At 50.0% G+C, this 23422-nt stretch overlaps 1 protein-coding gene across 1 annotated transcript in view; it reads right to left on the reverse strand.

Annotated features, from left to right (window-relative positions):
• Positions 1-9567, reverse strand: part of LOC144768680 (putative DBH-like monooxygenase protein 2) — a 574472-nt gene extending 564905 nt beyond the window's left edge. Inside the window, exon 1 of the mRNA XM_078652509.1 lies at positions 9236-9567. Within this exon, the coding sequence (XP_078508635.1) occupies positions 9236-9502 (267 nt within the window). The 5' untranslated portion in view covers positions 9503-9567. The remainder of the gene's footprint in view (positions 1-9235) is intronic.
• Between the last annotated feature and the right edge of the window lie 13855 nt (positions 9568-23422).

The following is a 23422-nucleotide window of genomic DNA, read 5'->3' on the forward strand; positions in this document are numbered from 1 at the left end:
GGGTCCAAGGTAATAAAGATCCCCAGATACTTAAAGCCTTCCCGCACCACCGAAATAGGGCAGCCGCGGGGCAAGAGAGGAGCCTCGCCCGAAAGAACATAGACGCACGACTTAGACCAGTTGATGACGAGACCAGAGTTTTTACGGAAGGAGGTCAAGACGTCGAAAAGAACGATCAACGATTTCCGAGGCGACGTGAGATACAGCAGGATATCGTCTGCATATAAGGACACTCGGTCCTCCAAGTCCGAGTTCCATCTAATGCCCTTCAAAGATGGCTCCCATCGCAACCAGGCCGCCAGTGGTTCCAGAGCGAGGGCAAATAAAAGAGGAGACAAATGGCAGCCCTGGCGCGTCCCTCTGCCGAGGGCAAATGGGGCGGAGACACGGCCGTTGACGACCACTTGTGCTAAGGGATCGGTATAAAGCAGTTTCACCCAATTAATAAAGTTCGGGCCGAAGCCAAATTTAGAGAGGACCGCCCAAAGATATGGCCACTCCAGCGTATCAAACGCTATAATGGCGTCCAGAGACGCCAAAATGGCCGGTTCGCGCAACGTCCCCTCCCGCGCGAGGACACCATGCAGGCACCGGAGGTTCAATGCCGTGTTGCGGTGCGGTATAAACCCGGATTGATCCGGGTGAACCAGATCGCTAATGACAGTCACTAAGCGGTTAGCCAGCAATTTAGCCAGGATCTTCGGTTCGGCATTGATCAGAGATATGGGCCTAAAGGAGGTGCAGCGGTCGCGTGGCTTACCATCCTTGTGAATCACAACTATGGTGGCCAATCTTTGGTCAGGGGGAAGGGAACCCGACTCCAACGATTCCAGGAACATCGACCGTAGATACGGAGCTATCGTACCCGGACGGAGCTTGTAGAGCTCAATGGGGAGCCCATTGGGGCCCGAGGCCTTCCCCGAGCGGACCGAGCAGATGGCAGTAACTACTTCCTCCACTGTGGGCGGTGCCTCGAGGAGCCCCCTCTCAGGGTCTGACAAACAAGGCAGCGAGAGGTCTCGCAGAAGTAGCTGGGAGTCATACTCGGGTCGATCGGACACGGGGGAATACACATCCCGGAAATAGTCCGCAAAACAGTCCACAATGTCGGCGGGGTCAGTGAGACTCACTCCTTGCACATTCACAACCACAGGGACCACCCGACTCGCGCGCTCCCTCCTATCCAGCCAAACAAGCAACTTCCCAGCCTTGTCTCCCACATCATACAGACGCCCCTGCTGTTCCCTGCCCATTTCTTTTGCAGCATCCGTAACTAGTGCTCTGTAGTCAAGTTGTTTAAGACTCAGTAGGTGCAGTCTATCCGGGGTGACCTCGGATTCCAACTCCCCCTCGAGGACAGTGATTTCGTTCTCGATCCGGACAACCCCCTCCTGTTTAACCTTCCTAACATTGCTAATCAAGGAAAGGGCGTGGCCCCGAATCACAGTTTTGTACGCTTCCCACAGTGTAACAGAGGAGGAGACGGTGCCCACATTATCAGCAAAATAATGGTCAAGCGCTTTAATCAGTTCAGCTCTCACCTTTGAATCACGGAGATACCAGGGGTTAATCGGAGCCACTCGGCCCTCAGTCCCTAGCTGCGTATCTATGACTAACCATAATGGGGAGTGGTCCGATATACCCCTAGCAAGGTGTTTTATCTCCCTGATAGAGGAGGCCTGTGAGGAGGGCATCAACACATAGTCTAGTCTTGAAAGACTGCCGTGAGCCCCAGAGTGGAAAGTGTACTGCGACTGCCCTGGGTGGAGCAGGCGCCAACTATCAGTGAGCCCCAGAGTGTCCAAGAAGTCCCCCAGCCAAGATTGAGACCGTGCATTTTCCCGGGGAGGGTAACGGTCACACATCCCCGACACTACAGAATTGAATTCCCCTCCCACTATAAGCTGACCCTCAGGGACCCCCAGGAGTACTCTTCCCAGATCGGCAAAGGTAGTGGCCTGCAGACCAGGCGGGACGTAAACAGAGAGCAGGGTGATGACTTTCCCCTCCCAGCGTCCCACAATGGCGGCGTAGCGACCCCTATCATCAAGGATAATGTCGTCAATAGCGAGAGGGAGGGAGTTCCGTACCAGAATGCCCGCCCCCCTAGAGCCAGAGGTGAAACCGGAGTGGGCCAGGAGACGGTACCCATGCCTATTCATTGCGTGGCATGTATTGCCAATCAAGTGCGTCTCCTGAAGCAACACCACATCAGGGGATAAACGCCGCAACAGTTGCAATACCACTCCCTGTTTTATCCTGTCCCCCAACCCGTTGACGTTCCAACACAACAATTTAAGTCCCCTGCCGCCCATCCCAGAAACCAACCCCGATCCCACCCCACACCAGACGCAACACTATGTAGCAGGAGCACATCAACACTATGCCTTGAAGAAAACAAAGAAACACAAACTGCAACCCCCCAGCCCCCAAAAAAACCCTGAACACCTCGCCCCCCACCCTGCACCCCTGCGTAAGACTCAAAAGCCACCCCAACTTGCAGTGTGCCTGTCGCCCCATCATACAACTAGTCTACGAAAAGAACCCCTGAGGAGGAAGACTCACCCACCCCCCGCCCACACCCCGAAAAGATCAAACATTAGCAGGCAGTAGTTGCATAGCATCAAACCACAGCTGAAAGTCAATGCGGTGGCCCGGGAGCCAGCGTCGCTCTCTATTCCTGCTCCACCGGGCCGCCCTCTGCCCCTCCGGAATGTCCAAATTGTTCAGAAAGTTCCTGCCCAGGGGGCAGCGTGTCAAGCCAGTCACTTGCGGCCCCAGGATGGTCGAAGAAGAATGTTCGATCTCTGTACACCACACGTAGTCGGGCCGGGAAGAGCATAGCGTACTTCATGTCTCTGTCTCTCAGCCTCCTCTTCACCCCTTGGAATCCGAGTCTTTGTTTCTGCACCTGCTGGGTGAAGTCTGGGTAGAAACTGACCGTAGAGTTTTCAAAAGCCACAGGACCAGATTGACGCGATGCTTGGAGGATCGCATCCCTGTCTCGAAAATGGAAGATTCGAGCAATGATGGGACGTGGAGTGGCTCCCTGCTTAGGCGGGCCTCCCGGTATCCTATGTGCACGTTCCACGGCAAAGAACTTACTGAGGCCTTTAGGCGCCATGTGGTTCAGAACAAGGTCCTCCACCAGCAGGTCCATCAAAAAGGCTTCCGATTTCTCCGGGACACCAACCAGACGGATATTGTTCCGCCGTGCACGGCCTTCAAAGTCCTCCAAGCGCCGGGAGAAATAGTCATTGGAGGCTCGCAAGTTGCCAACTTCTGTCCGTAAATTGGAGACGTCAGTAACGTGGCTGGATGTCTTCAGGTCTAGAGATTTGACCTTCTCGTTGGTTTTCGCAAGATCAGCCCTGATCAGGGTAACATCGATGGCAACCATGTCCAGCTTGTGAGACAAGGCCTCATACTGTTGACCCAATGTGGCTTTCATGCCAGCAATGGCGCCCATGACGTCTTTTAGCGACAAGTCCTCACCCGTCGAGGAATCCTCTCCGACATTAATCGGGGATTTGGTCGGTCCTCCCGGGGAGCCTTTGGCGAGGGTGTATCTGTCCATGACGTTAGACTGCACGGCACCCCCCCGGAGAGCCGTCTTGGTCTTGCGTTTTTCGCCCTCAGGTCTGGTGGCCATCTTGGATATCGTGCGCTGGAGGGTTGCCTGAGACCTGGTGAAAATGGCTACACTCGGTGCGCCCGCAACAGTTTAAAAGCAGAAAGTGGGCACTCCACACCATTTAGTGAGCCACCCTAAGCAGGTCCGCAAATGTCGAGATATGGTAGGGTGGAGGGCAACCGAGGGAGGCCGATCCGGACAGAGTCAGAGAGGTCGCAGGGTGAGAAACGAAACCGAGAGTAGACGACCGAGCCGAGGTGACTCAGGCGATCCGTTGTTGTTCGATTACTGTCCGGCTGGCAGAAAAGCAGAGCCCGGGGTGGCACCAGGGAGCAGGCCAACAAGATTCAGAAGTCCGTAACTTCGGTTCCCGGAGTCCAAATCGAAATCTGGAAACAGATAAATGATCAGCAGGGCTGTGCCACAAATGACCCGTCCTCTAAGTCAGGATAGGGTGCAGGATAAACGACGGAGGTGGCGAAGGTCCGGGAGCCCTGTGTTCACGCGACCATCTTGGTTGCGCGCGAAGCTCCTCAAAAAAAAAATAAGATATCCTAAAAAAATTGATAAAAAAATGTAGTAAAACAATATAAAAAAATATATGACAATATATACATTTAAAAATTATCATTGACAAAACCTTTATAATTCATTGAAAAAACCATAGGTTTCAGACATGTTATAGTTAGGAATTAGCATTTAAAAAACCTTAGATTTTCACTGAAAAACCAAAGGTTTTGCAGGTGTTATAGTTAGCTGGACATTTCACTCGTACAAAACCATTGAAATTCTTCCGTTATAGTTAGTGGTACTCACTATAACTCGGGTACCCTCAATGCACTGCTGATGATGTCACATATTACATCATTCATGACATGGTCAGTGACATCACTGATGACATCACTGATGACATTTCAAATGAAAATGTAGTGTCTGCACAACATGTCAATATAGATATATGTTATTATATAACGTAGTGACTATCTCAATTTTACCATAGACCTTAGTTCATAGTAGGAATGACCTGTCCTGCACCATGTATTAACAACAAGTGTGCTTTACATATATCAAATTTTATTTATTTTTTCCATAGTTATATCACAAAAACTTTTTTTATAATAAACTTTTTTCTTCTTTTTTATACATCATGATTTCTTATTTCTCTAAGTCATTATATTATTTCAGACAAATTAAATACATATAAAAACAGTTATTTCATCATCAAAATACATTTGTGTTATTTTATCCAATACCACTGTTTTTCAAAATTTATGAAAAACTTTAGATATCCACACCCAAATCACATCCATCACTCACACATTCATACCCTCACATACAGACATTCAGACAACCAGCTATTCCTATTACACTGGAAGGCTAACAGAGAGAACAAACTCTGACTGAGTAACCACAGAGTATTATATGGGATCACACGCCAGGTCGACGCGCGTTTCGGTGGGCTTGTACCACCTTCCTCAGGACCTCCACAGAATCCCTTTCTGTTTTTTAGCCCTGACTACATGATTACGTGTACATTATTTTGGTAAGATCATACACCTCAACTGCTACACTGTTATAAATTTTGTGTAGATGAATGCCCCTGAGAAAATATTTATTTCCATTATAGGAGCGGAGTGAGAAATCTGGTACTCCGGTATAAACAACGTGATCCCTTATCACATTAATTATGGAGTAAGTAGTCTCCGAATAGATGTAGCTTTGCAATTAAGCCAATACCTATAAAACGAACTGTTTAGCTGTACCTCTAAAATAATAGCCTCTTTGAACAACAGAGGCCTAGGAATGTATTACTACAGTTGTTGTATATCCTATGCAGGGTGACATGGTAGGGATAATATATTCCTGCCTCCACTTATAAATGGATATGCGAATTCTCTCTATAGGAACTAGGACTAAAGTAATGGTGCTATTTAGCAAACAGAAGTGCATGCTGATTCTAATCAAGTCAACAAAACTGTAAAAGATTCATGTTGTGTATGACTGTCCCCCCCTGTTTTTAAAGTTTTGATAGTGATCAATGACACACACAATAAGTTGTGCAACAAACTTTGTTTGTTATTACAGATATCCTGTTCCCACCTAAAAAACAGAAAGGGATTCTGTGGAGGTCCTGAGGAAGGTGGTACAAGCCCACCGAAACGCGCGTCGACCTGGCGTGTGATCCCATATAATACTCTGTGGTTACTCAGTCAGAGTTTGTTCTCTCTGTTAGCCTTCCAGTGTAATAGGAATAGCTGGTTGTCTGAATGTCTGTATGTGAGGGTATGAATGTGTGAGTGATGGATGTGATTTGGGTGTGGATATCTAAAGTTTTTCATAAATTTTGAAAAACAGTGGTATTGGATAAAATAACACAAATGTATTTTGATGATGAAATAACTGTTTTTATATGTATTTAATTTGTCTGAAATAATATAATGACTTAGAGAAATAAGAAATCATGATGTATAAAAAAGAAGAAAAAAGTTTATTATAAAAAAAGTTTTTGTGATATAACTATGGAAAAAATAAATAAAATTTGATATATGTAAAGCACACTTGTTGTTAATACATGGTGCAGGACAGGTCATTCCTACTATGAACTAAGGTCTATGGTAAAATTGAGATAGCCACAAGGGAAATCTTTATTCATTGTGTTTGATATTTTCCCCTCTTTTCCCTGGCTAAAAGTAATTCGAGAGGGGGTCCCCTTATTCATACTTATTATATAACGTAGTGTCACTGAATTTATTTTTTGTCTGCTTTGCAAAGTGTGCTGTTGCTTTTCAGGATATGCTGCAGAATTGAATACAGTTTATCTAAAATATACTATGAAAAGTCGCTCCATTGAAAAATATATAGGGATATGTAGAGCAGAATATTGTTCTCATAGCATCATCGAATCATGTCAGGCATCACTTCCTCAAGCTTATTTGAACAGGAATCAGGAACATGGAGTACAGAGATGCATAATGCTAGGTAGATTGAAATGTATACCATTAAAAACTTTGACTGATGTATGGCAGATTGTAATGTGGGAGAACAGAATATGCACTTTATGTTGAAATGATGTACAGACCATTGAGCAGGTTATATTTGCTTGTCCTGCTTTCAAAATGTATCAACAGAGATTTTTAAAACTCAGTGCCAGGAGCATCATCAATTTCATATCTCCGAACTCTGTCTCTCATTCTAGTTTAATAATAAATACCCATCACTAAGGTCAAAAGCCAAATAGCCACCTTTAATTAATAGAAATATACAAAAAAATACTCTCAATGCCCTGACCGGATCTACTTTTTAGCAGACCACCCCACAGCTACTTCCACCAGCCGTGGAATAACCTTGCTTCCTCGTCCCAAACACTGCGCTATAGGAGTGGGAGCTACCATCAACTCACATCTCATTGTGACAGTACCATACGTTGGCCTGATAAACATCAATCTTGATATTTCCTGCTGTAGAAAGAATGATCATAGAAAAGACGCCTTGGGACTTTCTCATCACCACCCTCAAATTACCACACTGACTTTCTTTCACTGCCAGCGACATCTTGCCTCACCCACAGACATATTCACATGAAATTCCTATGGTACCTGCAAAATACACTCTTGGATACCCCCACTGAGCCCTCTCCCCTTGAGCATTCGCAATAAAATGAGCCCCCCCCCTCCACCTTCAGGGAACACCAAAGCTCCTCTTTCCCGAATCCTCTATGCATCCTACCAGCTTAGCAGGAAGGGCCTTAAAGCAATTCAGTGCAATGAAGTATGCTATTTAGTATACCATTCATCCACCCCCTCAATGGATTAATTTAGTGCACTTTTCAACAGCCGACAAGGCCCTGGATTCACCCCAGACCAGCTGAGAGAGGGATAACAATAAGCATGGTATCCAAACAATCTGCCACTCAGGTCAATTTAGAGTGGTTGCCTCTATCAAAACAGGGAAGGCACATCAAGGGATGAACCAAATTACACGAAGGGAATAGCTTAATGGCATTCCATGCTTTTGGAAAGAATTACAGCTCTTATTGTCAGTCATTCATAGGGAGGATTAGTCAGAGAATATAAATTGGTGTGCAAGAAGATGAGTACTTCTCTGGGAATACCTGAGTTTAGCATTGATGGAAAAGACAATAAGGTTTCGATTATGCTAGTAGCGGGGACCGACACCATATTTATCGTGCTGCAACACTGCAGATCACTTTTGTTTTACCTGAAGATTTTCCTGGTGAAACTTTGTGGATTAGCTGAGGAGTCACCTGGAGAATTAGACCCCAAATTACTGATTGTCCAGTAATTCCTCATTTTCAAGGGGAAACTGAGGACCCCACTTTAATCCCCTGGTAATTCTGTCCCTTGGAGTCAGCCCTATCCCCCTTACTGGTAACTCTGTTGGGGCGGAGTTACTGGGTGGTATCCAGGGACACTCAGATTGTGTCCCCTTATGATAGCCTAAAGATACCAACCTACATATACACATCTGTCCCCCAATAAATACGGGCACAATGGAACTGTTTCTCGATTTTTAAAGTTTTGACTTCTTTTGCAATGGTTTTACTTAACTAATACAAATAAAGTTCGCTTGCTTGCAATGGAATGGATAGCACCTCTTAGGGAACACAGTAACAAAGCATGTTTCGCTGAGAGACATCAATAGTTGGCAAAGGACCTCAAAGAAATAGGAGCATGTTCTTTTAAGAGGAAATGTTACATGGCCTAACTTAGCTGCCGGTTATTCCTGTCACCACAACGTTGGCTGCCAGTGACCACCCTACATGTTTGCGACACAGCAGGTATTCTAAGTAGCTGAGCACATGCTAGAAGAACTAATGTGGTCCAGGCAAGGTATAGCTCCAAGATGTCTGGGCGTGTTAAGTAACACTAATTGAGTCCTAGTACAGTCCATGGGCAGACTTGCAAAAAGCAAGGGAAACAAAAAATTACAGAGCAGGGATGGGAATTAAAAGCATTCCTGGAAAATATGACCATAGCAGCCCCATATTGCAGTAAAATCGCAGCAAGTCTCTTTTCCAGTGAGTCATAATACGTTACAGATTTAATAATATATTCCTCAATGCTATGGGGTTTTACAGAAAACACTGAAAACAAACTTGTGGCTGTGTACTCCAGCACTTCCCAGTCTGGTGCGGTGCCCAGGACCCTCGTCTCCACACCAGCAAATCTTGGTGTGTCTTTACGGAAACAGTTATGCTCATTGAAAGCAGGTTCTGCGGTTCATCGACTTGCATCATTTGCCCTTGAAAATAGCCCACCAGAGGTGTTAGATTTGGACACCTAGAAACTGAAGAGCTGGGGGGCTGCAGGGGAGTAGAACTGCTAAGGTGAGAGGAGCATTTAAAGATTATTCGAATATAGAGGGATGTTTTTAGAGGACACACATAGTAGTGCTTCACTAGAGGACATACATAGTAGTGCTTCACAACATTTGAGCCGTCACCAACAATGGTAGACTGGGTCCCCGAAATCTTTCCCTTAGGAGATTGGTCTCATGCTTCTACAGGGTGACAAAACCCCCTGATGCCTCATCCTTACCTTTCACACGGAAACATTAGCTCACGCAGCGCCCTCCACCTACCGAGAAGTAGACCGTCTTGTTGGGGAACACCCCGCCTATGACGATGTCAGCTCCGTCCATCCCTCCGTTGGGGCTGAGGCCGAACCCCAGCCACCCCGTGGTCTGGGCATGCAGCTCGAACAGGATCACCCGCGTGGAGCGGTCGAAGTCCCAGCTCAGGAGGACGGCCCCAGCCTTGTCCAGGGCCTTGGAGAACCTCAGCCCCATGGCAGCCTGTGGCGAGGCAAGCGGAAGTAGGCCGCAGACAAGGACCCATGCGTGCCACATGCTGGCAACTGGTGCACGGCTTCTGGTCAACCCCAGGAGAGTCTGGAACTTTCCAGGAGGGTGACCTTAAGTAGGCTGCAAGAACTAGCTCGGAATCTTCTTGTCAGGCATTTGTCACGGGGCATTCAGCAGCATTGCCCTTTAAGTATCTGATGACGCCTGGTAGCAGCTCTTCCCACACAGATCCATTTCACCCAGTTTTGTGATAGAAACAAAGCCGTACGTGTTGAACGCACCGAAGAGCACCATAGAATCTTTTATTCTATGTTCAAAGCACGCAAACACAGTTGCACAAAGACATAGGGTAAAAACAAAAGGGAGCGTTTCTTTAATGCAACAAAACAATTGCTCATAAAAGCATTCAACAGAACATGGCTGAGCCACGTTGGGGACTAGCAGTCCCAAACCCCACGCGTAGTGGCGGAACGAAACCTGAAGAGGCTGTCAGGGGGGTCGCCTCCATGAAGTCAATTCAATTCAAATAACTTTTTTCGATCCAATTGAAAAACATAGAGCGTAAAAGTAAAGTACATTAAAAGTTAACAATGAGTAAAATCTCAGTGGGGGTAACAGTATACAAAGTATATGTAACAAACCCTGGTCGTCAACACTTCATAGCTAGCGTTTCTCCAGTAAACAAGATTAATTAATTACTGCCGCTAGCCTCCATGATACGGCCAAACGGTTTAAAAGGCACCCATTCTTTTTCAGTTGGGTGCGCCCCTCAGATGTACAGTTTCACACTTTCCCTGCATGCAGCTGTGTCCTCAATACATTCTGGTTTGTAATCTGATCTCTGAACCTGACCCCACTCACATTCTGCCCCGTGGGCCTCGTATTTGAGATGCTCTAAACTCCTAAAGACGCCCTTTGAGGAGATGTTGACTGGATTGACCGTATTTATTTTGCATATTCATTTCGCCAGATTTTAGCTGTTACATCGCCTTTTCATCTGTCCCTGGGGAGTGCAGGCAAGTTTAAGCTATAAAACATATCCAAGCTTAAAGAAAAAGAGAACGGTTTGCTAGTCCATTTCATATTGTAGAAATGAGCACCATCAGGGCCAGGATAGGAACCCAAAACAGTCCTGGCAATTTTTTCAGACCAGCCCCTAGTGAGGCACTGCCTGGCCTCGGTAGTCAGAAATGCTTGCTTGCTGCTTTTGTTACTGCAGGCTGATATTGCAGCACTGGTGCAAAACCGGCCCCCAGTAACAAAACCGGCCCCTGCAGCTGCAGAACCAGCCCCCACCCTTCCAGCCTTCCGGGTAAATACCCGTTGCCCCCTACGGCCAGTCCGGCCCTGAGCACCATGTAAACCCTTTTATCAGGGTAACCTTATTAGGATTCAAAATTGTGACCTGTTGGTTTAATACAATGTTCTGCAGGTGGCAGACTAACCGGCTATTTCATCATACTTGTAATCTGGGATCAAAGATCATTAATATATATATCGGCAGTGTGAGAAATTAGGTTTTTGGTTGACAGAAGTGTGAGCCCTGGTCAAGCAACAGCCACAATCTTTTGCAGGGTGAACCAAAAAAAGTCACTAAATTACCTGTGCTTACCTTGGGTTGGCTTGGCTCAAAAACTAGTCAGGGTTAACTTAGAGGCAATGTGTAAAATATTTATGCAGCACGCAAACAGTAATAAAGTGAAAACACACCACAAGAAAAATTCCAAAACAGGTTAGAAAAACAGAGTACATTTGAATGCATTATTTGACACCAAAATGACAAAAATCCTATCAGTGCAATCAGAGTTACACATTTTTTAATGTTTTTAGTGAAATCTAGCTCCTAAAAGATCAAAGCACCAACTGCGGACATCTGGTCCAGTAAGACCAGGTCAACGTCAAAAGTTAAGGCTAACTGCAATGGAGCAATGGAGCACTGTCCAGATTCAAGAAGTGGATTGGGGCCGGTCAGTGCTTATCTTTGTGAAGATAAATGTCTGAGAACGTAGAAGTTCAGCAGGGCATGGTTGCAGGAGTATCCGAGGAGGGGGCATTGTCTCTACGGATGGCCATAGAGTGAAGCCACAGTGAATATTTTTACCATGGGACTTAGTCACTGAAATGGAAGTAGAAAATCTCCAGTGGTACGAGGCTTAAGACTGTAGCGGAAGATAGTTCCACAAAATCGCCCTCGCCGCCGTACCACGCATCCGAAGAGCCACCGCCGGAGGAAGATCCTTCTCCTACCTGGTGGCCAAGACTTGGAACTCCCCCCCCATCCACCTTCGGCTGACCCAGGACCACCTCGCCTTCAGGAGACAACTCAAGACCTGGCTGTTCGAGCAGTAGCGGACCCTTTCCCCCAAGCGCCTTGAGACCCTTCCGGGTGAGTAGTGCGCTATACAAGTGTTATGATTGATTGAAAATCAGATACTCCTTTGCCGAAGAACTGCTAAAAGGATTTGCTGCTGCGGAGAAGAGCATAGCAGGACCAGCTGCAAAGTCAATCCGACTTATGATGCACCTTGGGCAGATTGACGAGCATGTTGGTCCCAGTCTCTTCCTGGTTCTCAAATCACTTTTTCACCTAAATGTTTTGGAAATTCGCCATTTGGGAGAATTTAGTACCACAACCAAGGGTCTAGGACTGGTGGGACTCCTCTTGGGGTTCAGAACTCACCAAGGCTAGGCCCAGGTGCATGTTCCAGATGGTAGGAGCTTTTTCTGTCCCTGTGGCTCTGAACAGGAGGCCAGCAAACTAACCCTTGGAGCCAGACACAAGATGACAATGGCTATGCCCCAATGTCCGCACATCCCAAGTCCTACACAAATCTAGAGGAAATGGATGTGTAAAATCATGGCACAAAAGGCAATTTGGTGCTCTTCTGGTATTCATACCCTGCCACCTAGGGCGAGATAGCCAGAACCTGAACCCCCTCCCCTGCCCCCATTTCAGAAAACCAATGAAAAGAAAGTATTGAAGCACTTAGAGAGGTCCATTGATTATACAGTGTGACCGATAAAGAAGTGTTGCAAGATCAGAATTGTGTTTGTATTGATGTATTCTTTTCACAGTTATTCACATTTCTTTCATCAGAGATGTAAAATACATTACAGACTGGCAGCCAACACGTGTTTTGTCATCTAGACTTTTTGAAGGCTTTAACTCCTTGAGTGCTCATGATGAGGTCAGCTCGTCATGAGCTATGGCGCTCCGGTGCTCATGATGAGCTGAGCTTGTCATGACCGCGCCCGTTACATGGAACGCTCGCATGCTGGGCTGATTCCCCTGCTGTGCTGAGCTTTCCATTGGAACGGGCGCGGTCATGACGAGCTCAGCTCGTCATGAGCACCGGAGCGCCGTAGCTCATGACGAGCTGACCTCGTAATGAGCACGGGGGCGCTGTACGTGCCCCCCGCCCCCAGCACAGCGGGCGAAACAGCCCCTCACGGAAGGGGTTAAGAGGATATACAAGATATCTTACACAATTGTAAGGATGACATAGAGATAAGAAAAGTGACTGTTAAGTCACCATCACCAGATAGAACAAGAAAAACACCTGAAGGATAACCAATAAGAAGCCAAGTGCATGCGATGAAAGCCTGAAACAGATTGTGACTGGTAGACTTTTCATGCTGAGTTCTTGCAAGGTGCTCTTAAAACAGATCAGCTTGTGTAGTGAAACAAAGTGGTGAGAAGGAAAATACTGTGAATGAGAGTGACACAAGATCCCAAAGACCTAGAAAGAGAGGAGGGAATGTAGCTAAATTGTGATCAAAACAGAACCCTGTACCTTGAGAGGCTAATACATGTTTAGCCAGCATTACTGGAATAAACATTAAATGTGTGTTTGGAAAGGGAAAACTGTACCTGAAGACGACGACCAGTGCCAGTATTTCTGATTTAAAATGGGATAGAGTAGTACCTCACTGTAAAATATATATAAATATTTAATCACATTATGGGACAGCACTAAGACTATCATAGAGGTTCAAATGAGATAAGCACAGTGATACTACAGGAAAATGGTTAGAGAATGGGAGGATGCCCCCACCATCTTCAAGAGAAAGTTATGGTAAAGCAAGGCCAATATGGGGCAGCCAAGTGTCTAAGCAGTAGTGACATTAAACCACATAACATAGCGTCATGCAATTACGGACAAGCAGAGGGAGGCACGGCCCCAACCTCTCAGGTAATATGATTTAGGAGCAGAGGGCGAGAAATGAACTCCAGAGTGTGCACAATAATTAGCTATGGTTCTCACTGATGTGACATCCTGCAGTGCTGAAAACAATATTGGCTCGGATTCGACAATCAGCGTACTCATAGGTGCCGGAACATGTATCTATAAAAATGGAGGGGCAGTACATCAAAATTCATAATTAAAGCCTGGGAAACATCCATTACAACGCAACTTTTACCACGCAGTGCTTTTACATCGCAACTTTTACAACGCAAACCATTACAACGCATTGCGCTGGGGGGCGCTCTAGGATAGGGAATAGATTTAATTTACTATCCAACACCTTCCCTATTATCCACGGGGACTGGAGTTGGAATAGTAAATTAAACTATTCACTATCCAGCACCCCAAAGCGCTATGTGTTGTAATGGTATGCGTTGTAAAAACTGCGATGTAAAAGCATGCGTGGTAAATGCATGCGTTGTAATGTCATACATCCTAAAGCCTCAACCATAGGCAGATTAAATGTAATAGAGGTAATCCTAAATGTACACATACTAATTGAAGTAGTCACAAGTACGGATGGTTGTGATGGAGTAGAAGAAAAAAGCAACACGTCATGAGTCTGTGCAGTTAACAATAAAAAAACAATTAACATTCTACAGTTGGAAAAATGGTCCCCAAGTATGACGTCCTCACAATGTGTGCTAATGTCATTACTCAAATGAGACAAATGGAGGGGTTTGGCCCAAAGGCGGCTAGGTAGGGCCTAGACTGTTTGTAAACAAAAAGAAGTACCTAACCATCACATTTCAAAGTGCTGTAATAGTTTCAACAAACTAAGAACTATCGATAATTTGAATAGTCTTAAGTATTTATTTATTTGTATTTTTAAATATTTTCAAATGTTCATTTCATTATTGAAGCATGTTGTTCCAAAGGACACATCACCTTCACCAATTCTTTAAATGTATATACAAAGGGTATGTTAGATATGGGGGTCTCTAGTTGGCAAGGGTTTGCACCTATTTCCTAGTAGGGACCCTTCCTTCTAGTCAGGATAAGGGAGTTGCACTCCTAAAATAACCTCTGCTTACCCCTTTGGTGGCTTGGCACGAGCAGCCAGGCTTAACGTAGAGGCAGTGTGTAAAGCATTTGCACATAACCAATTGTAATATAGTGAAAGCCCTACAAAAGGACACCACACCAGTTTAGAAAAATATCCAATATTTTTATAGACTCAAAACAAGTACAAAAATGATAAAGAATCATCTATAATACAGTACTTGAGAAGTAGCTACTTTGCTAGATGTCTTCTAAACTGCAGAAATACCTCAAAAACACAGTTCGTACGAGTCGGTAGCTCCGTTCGGGGCTACCGCAATGCTGAAACAACAGAGTCTAACAGTTCCAGCCGACCACATCCATACGGGCCAGCAAAAGTGTGAACAGACTCGGTAACAGTACCTTTCTCATTGTGGCTTACACGGAGGTGCGAGCCGGTCGTGGCAACCATTGCGGTTGCGTTGCAAAATGGAAGCGGTGCAGGTCTCAGAGTCCTCTCAATGCGGTGCAGGCAGGGGCTCGGTGACGATCATCCAGATAACATTGGTGAGACCAAGGTTTACGGTGCAGGGCGAGACTGTGCTCAATGTAGTGCTGGCAGGTTGGGGTGCAGGCAACAGAGCCGGTTTGCGGGAGCTGGCATCAGTCGGCCCAGACGGCTGTGTGGGATGAGGCGGAGCATCGTGAAACTTTACGAGCGGTGCCCCTAACCACAATGCCGTCACAGGTAAAGTCAGCAGCAACAACAGTATCAGTGAGACCAGGATGGTGAAGTAAAGCGAGGCGGAGTGGATTGTGGTGCCCCCTGGTCACGGTGCAAGCAACAGCTCGGTGGAGGCAGCGGTTGTCGTCGTCGTCGGTGAGACCAGGGTTGCATTGCAAGATGCGAGCGGTGCAGTCTGCAGTGCCGTCAGGACACAGAGCCAGCGACGGAGTCGGTGACGGGGTGGGTTGCACTCCCCTTCTCTGTGGCAACTGAAACAGCGGTTCCAGAAGCGGTACCCAGAGTTTGGCGAAGTCTTTGCAGTCCCTGAGACTTCAGAACAGGTTGCCAGCTCGATTTCAGGCCCTTGGAGAAACTCAGCACAAGTAAAGAAAGTTCAGTCTACTCCTTTCACTGCCCAAGGCAGAAGTAGCAACTGCAGGCCAACCCAACAAAGCAACAACACAGCAAAGGGGGCAGTACTCCTCCTGGCAGCTCTTCTTCATGGCAGGTTCCTTGATTCCAGCGAGTTCTAAAGTTTAGGGGTTTAGGCCCTATGTTTTATAGCCCAAAATCCTTTGTCCTCTCAGGCAGAGAGTGTCTGTGCCCAGCCAGAACCAGTTATGTCCTCTCTGGGGCAGCTTCCTGGCAGGAGGTAGCGACAGCTTTGTCAGAGGCTGACCAGGCCCATTCAGGTAAAAGGAAATCTCCTCCCCTACTCTAAAAGCAGCCCAGGTCTATTCAGCCCATCTTTGACCCATCTAGACTCTCTGGAGCCACTGCTCCTCTCCAGCCCCTGTCATCCAAAACCCAGAAAGTCAATCAACAAACCCAGCAGAGGCCTACTGGATGGCTGAGCAAGAAAATACCTACTTTCTAAAAGTGGTATTTTCAAACACATAGGGGCCGATTCCGATTCAGGATAAAAAAACGTCGCACGATTCGTATTCGTAGCCGTTTCCGTACAAATGAAAAAAGTCCGTCCGAATTTCGTAGTACGATCCGAATTCCAAAAATACGTACGAATATCAGTGAACCGTACAAATCACAATCGAAGACCCGTAAGAAATGTCGTCGGAACTCCAACCGTACGATTTGTAAACATGCCGTACGAACTAACAAGTACGATCCTGACCAGGGACCAAGTACGTGATTTGTACGGGCAAACGTAGTCCCGCATGAAGCACGATTCGTATGGAAAACTTCGCGTATGAGCGAGCGGCACCAACAAATACGACGCGCACACCCCACAATCAAGCGTACACGTACCCCGGGCTCGATAAATGACCGTAACTGACAGCCGCACCAACAAATACGACGCGCACACCCCACAATCAAGCGTACACGTACCCCGGGCCCGATAATCGACCATAACTGACAGCCGCACCCACAAATATGATGAGCACACCTCAAAATCAAGCGTACCCCGGGCCCGATAACCGACCGTAACTGCCAGCCGCACCCACAAATATGACGCGCACACCCCACAATCAAGCATACACGCACCCCGGGCTCGATAAACGATCGTAACTGCCAGCCGCACCAACAAATACGACGCGCACACCCCACAATCAAGCGTACACGTACCCCGGGCTCGATAAACAACCGTAACTGCCAGCCACACCAACAAATACGACGCGCACACCCCACAATCAAGCGTACACATACCCCGGGCTCGATAAACAACCGTAACCGCCAGCCGCACCAACAAATATGACACGCATACCCCACAATCAAGCGTACACGTACCCTGGGCCCGATAAACAACCATAACTGACAGCCGCACTAACAAATACGACGCGCACACCCCACAATCAAGCGTACACGTACCCCGGGCTCGATAAACGACCGTAACTGCCAGCCGCACCAACAAATACGACGCGCACACCCTACAATCAAGCGTACATGTACCCCAGGACCGATAAACGACCGTAACTGACAGCCGCACCAACAAATACGACGCGCACACCCCACAATCAAGCGTACACGAACCCCGGGCTCGATAAACGACCATAACTGCCAGCCGCACCAACAAATACGACGCGCACCCCACAATCAAGCGTACACGCACCCCGGGCCCGAAAAACGTCCGTAACTGCCAGCTGCACCAACAAATGCGACGCGCACACCCCACTAAACAAGTCTACAGTGTACACAGCATAGGAAAACAATGTCCTTGCAACATATAAACAGACAAACAGAGGGCCCAGGTCACAACCACCCCTTATGACACACCCACAAAAAATTCAAAAAAGCCACACCCACAAATGGACCAATAAAAGGGCCCACACATACAACCCATCATCCTTTGCAGCATACCTATTATGCTAGGATACTGACATCACACCAACAACTGCAGCCATACACCTTCACACATACACCCTATCTCATTCCCGCACACCACCCCTTCACAATCAGACCCACACACCCTCATCCATACACACCATCACCCCCCCAATCACATACACCCCACACCATGACCACACCAAAGAATCCAAAGTTCACTAACCCGGAGATGGAGATCCTTACAGATGAAGTCATCAGAGTTTTTCCACAGCTGTTTGGTGCATTGGTCAGACAGCCCAGCATAGCTCAAAAGACACGCCTGTGTGAGAGGATCATCGAGAAGGTCAATGCTGTTGCACCCATCAGACGCACCAGGGCAGTTTGCCAGAACAGGTGGTATGATCTGCGGAGAATTGTCAAGCGCAAGATGGATGAGGACTATGCCAACGCTCATCACACTGGAGGTGGGCCTCCCCGCAGACCTGCACAATACCATCCCTGGGAGGAGAAAGTCATGGCCCTGCTACCACCGGTGGGAGTTCACGGAATTGAAGGAGCCGTTGAGCCTGGTGAGTATACAAACAACTTATGTAACATTGGGGGACTCCCAGCAGTGCCTAACAGTATGGGGTGGGTGTGGGGTGTGTGGCCATGACTCCCAGCAGTGCCCAACAGTAGGGGGGGGGGATTGGGTGTGTGGCCATGACTCCCAGCAGTGCCCAACAGTAGGGGGGGTGTGGGGTGTGTGGCCATGACTCCCAGCAGTGCCCAACAGTAGGGAGGGGGTGGGAGGGTGCGGGGGGGTGCGGGGTGTGGCCATGACTCCCAGCAGTGCCCAACAGTAGGGAGGGTGTGGGGGGGTGTAGGGGTGTGTGGCCATGACTCCCAGCAGTGCCCAACAGTAGAGGGGGGTGTGGGGGGTGTGGGTGTGTGTGGCCATGACTCCCAGCAGTGCCCAACAGTAGGGGGGGGTGGGGTGTGTGGCCATGACTCCGAGCAGTGCCCAACAGTAGGGAGGGGGTGGGGGGGGGTGGGGGGGTGCGGGGTGTGGCCATGACTCCCAGCAGTGCCCAACAGTAGGGAGGGTGTGGGGGGGTGTAGGGGTGTGTGGCCATGACTCCCAGCAGTGCCCAACAGTAGAGGGGGGTGTGGGGGTGTGTGGCCATGACTCCCAGCAGTGCCCAACAGTAGGGGGGGTGTGGGGTGTGTGGCCATGACTCCGAGCAGTGCCCAACAGTAATGGGGGTGTGGGGCCCTGACTCCCAGCAGTGCCCAACAGTAGGGGGGTGAAGGGGGGTGGTGGGGTGTTGGAGTGTGGGGGTGTGTGGCCATGACTCCCAGCAGTGCCCAACAGTAGGGGGGGGGTGGGGTGTGGGGGGGGGGTGGGCATGACTCCCAGCAGTGCCCAACAGTAGGGGGGGTGTGGGGGGTGTGGGGGGGTGACCATGACTCCCAGCAGTGCCCAACAGTAGGGGGGTGTGGGGTGTGTGGCCATGACTCCCAGCAGTGCCCAACAGTAGGGGGGGGGTGGCCATGACTACCAGCAGTGCCCAACAGTAGGGGGCGTGGGGGGTGGCCATGACTCCCAGCAGTGCCCAACAGTAGGGGTGGTGTGGGGTGTGTGGCCATGACTCCAAGCAGTGCCCAACAGTAGGGGGGTGTGGGGGGGGGTTGTGGGGTGTGTGGCCATGACTCCCAGCAGTACCCAACAGTAGGGGGGGTGTGGGGGGGTGTGGCCATGACTCCCAGCAGTGCCCAACAGTAGGGGGGTGTGGGGGGGGTGGGGGAGGGGTGTGGCCATGACTCCCAGCAGTGCCCAACAGTAGGGGGGGCGTGGGGGTGTGTGGCCATGACTCCCAGCAGTGCCCAACAGTTGGGGGGGTGGGGGGGTGGGGGTATGTGGCCATGTCTCCCAGCAGTGCCCAACAGTAGGGGAAGGGGTGGGGGGCGGTGGGGGGCGGCCATGACTCCCAGCAGTGCCCAACAGTAGGGGGGGCAAGGGGAGTGGCAGAAGGCTGCAAGGGGGAGGGTGATAGGGTGCAAGGTGTAGGGTAGGAGGCTGCACTCAACCCATATGGCCCAGGTACACACCCATGCACCATGCGCAATGCACAGGGAGTGTGAAAGTAATGACAAGATAGCTGACACTGGGCCCTGGTGTAGGCAGTACAAGGACCTCCTGTGACCAGTGCAAACACTAACACCAGGACAAGTTCAGATATCATGCACAGTAACTCACAACCACTATCATGGCAGCATGCTTCATGGGGGACAGACACACCACGAGGGACGCCCACATGCAAATCACACTCAAACTACTACCATGGACTGTCACACACACCCCTTACAGCAACTGAGCCCCTGGGGACAGACAATGGAGTGCACCACTGTCACAATCGTCATGTAACACAACCTCAAAAGTACGGATCTGAAGACGTATGCAAACAAATAAAGCACAGTGCCGAATCACAAGTCCATTGTGCCTCTCACACAGTGCTGTTGCCACAGCTTTGTGATGCTGTGGATGCACTCAAGGAGCACCATGGACCTGGGTATTGACAAGGTAATGCATATTAGAGAAGTGCCACGTCCTAAAGCCCTGTGCCTGAAGAGGGTGTACTGGTCCTGGGGGGTTGGAAGTGGGTGGCTGTCACGGCACTGCAACCCCTCTCTAAAGTTGCTGGATGAAACCAGCAAAATTCCACTCAGTCGCCATCATAAACATGCTGCATTAAAAGCCTGTGCATGCTTGAACCAGCCATAATTATTCAGACTGCATTGTGCAAAGTGGGCCACACAGAGCACATCTGGATCTGTGTGGTGCTGGCCACACAAGACACAGCGATGGTTGTGACAGTCATCGTAAACAGTACCCATCATGTCAAGCACCCCATAGCACGTGTCAATCTCAGCCCACAACATAAACATATACAAGTAAACAATTTCAACTATCCGGGGGCGTGGCTTAGGCGCCGACTCGAATGGCGGCGTGAGCCCGGAGCTCCGTCTCGGGTCCCGCACTTATCCTGTTGATCCTCGCTGAATCGCCGGCGGAGAGCCTGCGACCCTTGCCATATGAGCGGGTCTTCCCGAGGCGTACCTTGCGGCGGCGCCGGTTGCTCCGGAGCGGGGTAGAGCGCCAGGACGGTCCTCGCAGGGGATCGCGACTGAGACCCCAAGATGGCGGCGGCTCCCACTGGGGGAGGAGGAGTGGTGGCCCACGGCGCTTCCCAGCAGAGGTGACGGGTGCGCTGCTGACCGGGAGAGGCAGAGAGTCGATAGCCCGTTACTGCAGTGGCGGCTGGGGTGACCCGCGGAGAGGGGTGAGCACGACTACTCGGCGGTGGACGGCCGGGAGGCCCCTCCCCCCGCCGCTGACCTCAGCTGCATCAGGATGTGGCCCGCCCTGTGAGGAGAGACGGAGGCGGCGGGACCAACGCGGTCCAGGAAGGCAGGTGCGGGGGCCTTTGGAGAAGGGGGAACAACTGCACTGCGGGACGGACCCACGGTCCCCCAACCCCCCCCCCCCCCCGGTCCCCGAACTGGCGGCTGGTCGACTGATCGACGAGAGGGCCCTGTGAGTTGCCCGGCAACCAGGAAGAGCTGGCAGTGGTGGCGGCCCCTGGAGGGTTTGGAGAGCAGCTCTGGTGCTGATGTGGGGCTGGATTGTGATTGTGCCGCCAGTCATAATTGGAGTGGCCAGGCGCGCGAGATGACGGCGACCATAGTGCTGACCAGCAGGGGCTCATGCGGGACTAGTGGCGCAGACCTGGGCTGGGAGCATCACGGAGGTGTAAGGATGGTGAGCCCCTTCCCCTCTCAGGCTTGACGCCCGCACGTGCTGCGGGGCGCTGGGGGTCCTGCTGCGGATACCGGAACCAGGAGAGCTTGGTCGAGGGGGGTTGGGCTGCGGCGAGGACTATTGACTACCAAGGAGAGGTTGGCCCCCAAAAGGAGCGAGTGGCAGCCGGCCACTTTTGATTGCTTGAGGGATCGTCCATACACCGGGCGGTCTCTGGCCCTCAGGAGACAGTTCATTCCCGGGGCACTCACTGTGCTGACATTTAAGGGGGCCCATTCCAAGGGAGTTGGTACTGGAACTGCGCAGGCGGCATCCGCGTGCTGTCGCGACGATCCGAGTGGTATCCACGATGGCGGAGGTCGGTGGTGCGGCGGCGGGGTTGAATCAGGCCCACGCGGAAAAGCCGAACATGGTTGGCACGCTCCAGGAATGCCCGGATGCCACGGCGCAGGAACGCAGGTTGAATGCACGCCTCGACAACATATTGGAAGCGATTACAGCGACCAAGGAGGCGCTACATCACGATATTGCGCAGGTGGCCACGGGATTGGGCCTATTGAGGGCGGATCACGCCAAACTCTCGGATAGAGTAAAGGACAACGAACTACTCCTCCAGGAGCTCAAACCGGCGGTGGTCACTGCGGAGCATAAACTGTCAGACGTCTTGACCCGACTGGCGACGCTGGAGAGAAGGGCGGAGGATTCCGAAAGTCGCAACCGGAGGAACAACGTGCGGGTGGTGGGCCTGCCGGAAAAAAGTGAAGGGGACAATGCAGTGTTGTATTTGGAGGAATGGTTCAGGTCCACTGTTGCTCCTGAAGGCTTATCTCCGTTCTTTTCGATAGAAAGGGCGCATAGGGTTCCGTCTCGTCCTCCCCTGCAGGGTCGTCCCCCCCAGACCGATGGTGGCCAGGCTCTTGCATTTCAAGGACCGTGACTTGTTGATACAGAGGGCAAGATCAGCGGGACCCTTCCAGGTGGATAATAGCCAAGTCACAATCTTCCCGGACTATACCCAGGAAGTTCAGAGGAACAGGGCAACGTTCCTTGCGGTCAAGAAAGAGCTCAGGGAAGAAGGTATTCAATACTCGTTACTCTTCCCAGCCCGGCTGAGAGTGATCCTGGACGGAACGACCCACTTTTTCCAATCCCCTGATGAGGCCTGGTCGTGGCTAGAATCGTACAGGGCGGGGACTGACCGGCAGCACAAAGGTGCGAAGGAGAAGAAGAGACCGGTCCAGATCCGGAAGTCTCAACGGATCCGTAAGCGCGACAGGCTCAAGCAGGCGATGAGAGAGGACCTGTTGGCGGCTGAGCGGAGGGGTGCACTGGCTGCCACGGCAACTATCACAGGCTCGCAGCAGGGAGAGTTGGAGGAGGGCTCGGAATCGGACGGTGGAGGGCGCAAATCAGGTGGAGAACTTTCGGAAGCTGACAGCTCTGCAGGACCGACGGTCACGCCTCAAACGGCGGATGGCCTGTTTAATGAATAATACGGGGGTATGATGATGGTTCTTCACTGCTGTACGTTTATCCTGTTGGTCGGCGTTTAGCAGGTACTCTGTTGTAATTTTCTCATGGGATCATGGGCTTGGGGTGAGGGTTGGCCCGTCGCGGGTTGGTGCTCGAGTACCCCCCTATTGCCCTTAAGGCTCCCTGTGGGGACTACCACGGGTTAGTAGATTGTGTGTGATGTTATGCGTTTGGATGGGGGCTAGAGCAGTGCTGTTAGGTCCTGTCCTGGGGAGTGGGGTTGGGGAAGTTTATTGGGGTTTTTGGGGGGGAGGGTGCAGCTGCTATGATGTGGTGGGTGGGTTGACATGGCTGGGGTGGAGGAGAGACGGCAGCGATGGGGTCATTACCTGATGTAAAGTGTCTCACATGGAATGTTCGGGGTCTCAGAACAATGTCGAAGAGGTACAAAG

Source organism: Lissotriton helveticus, chromosome 7, assembly GCF_964261635.1.
Source record: "Lissotriton helveticus chromosome 7, aLisHel1.1, whole genome shotgun sequence".
Taxonomy (NCBI): Eukaryota; Metazoa; Chordata; class Amphibia; order Caudata; family Salamandridae; genus Lissotriton; species Lissotriton helveticus.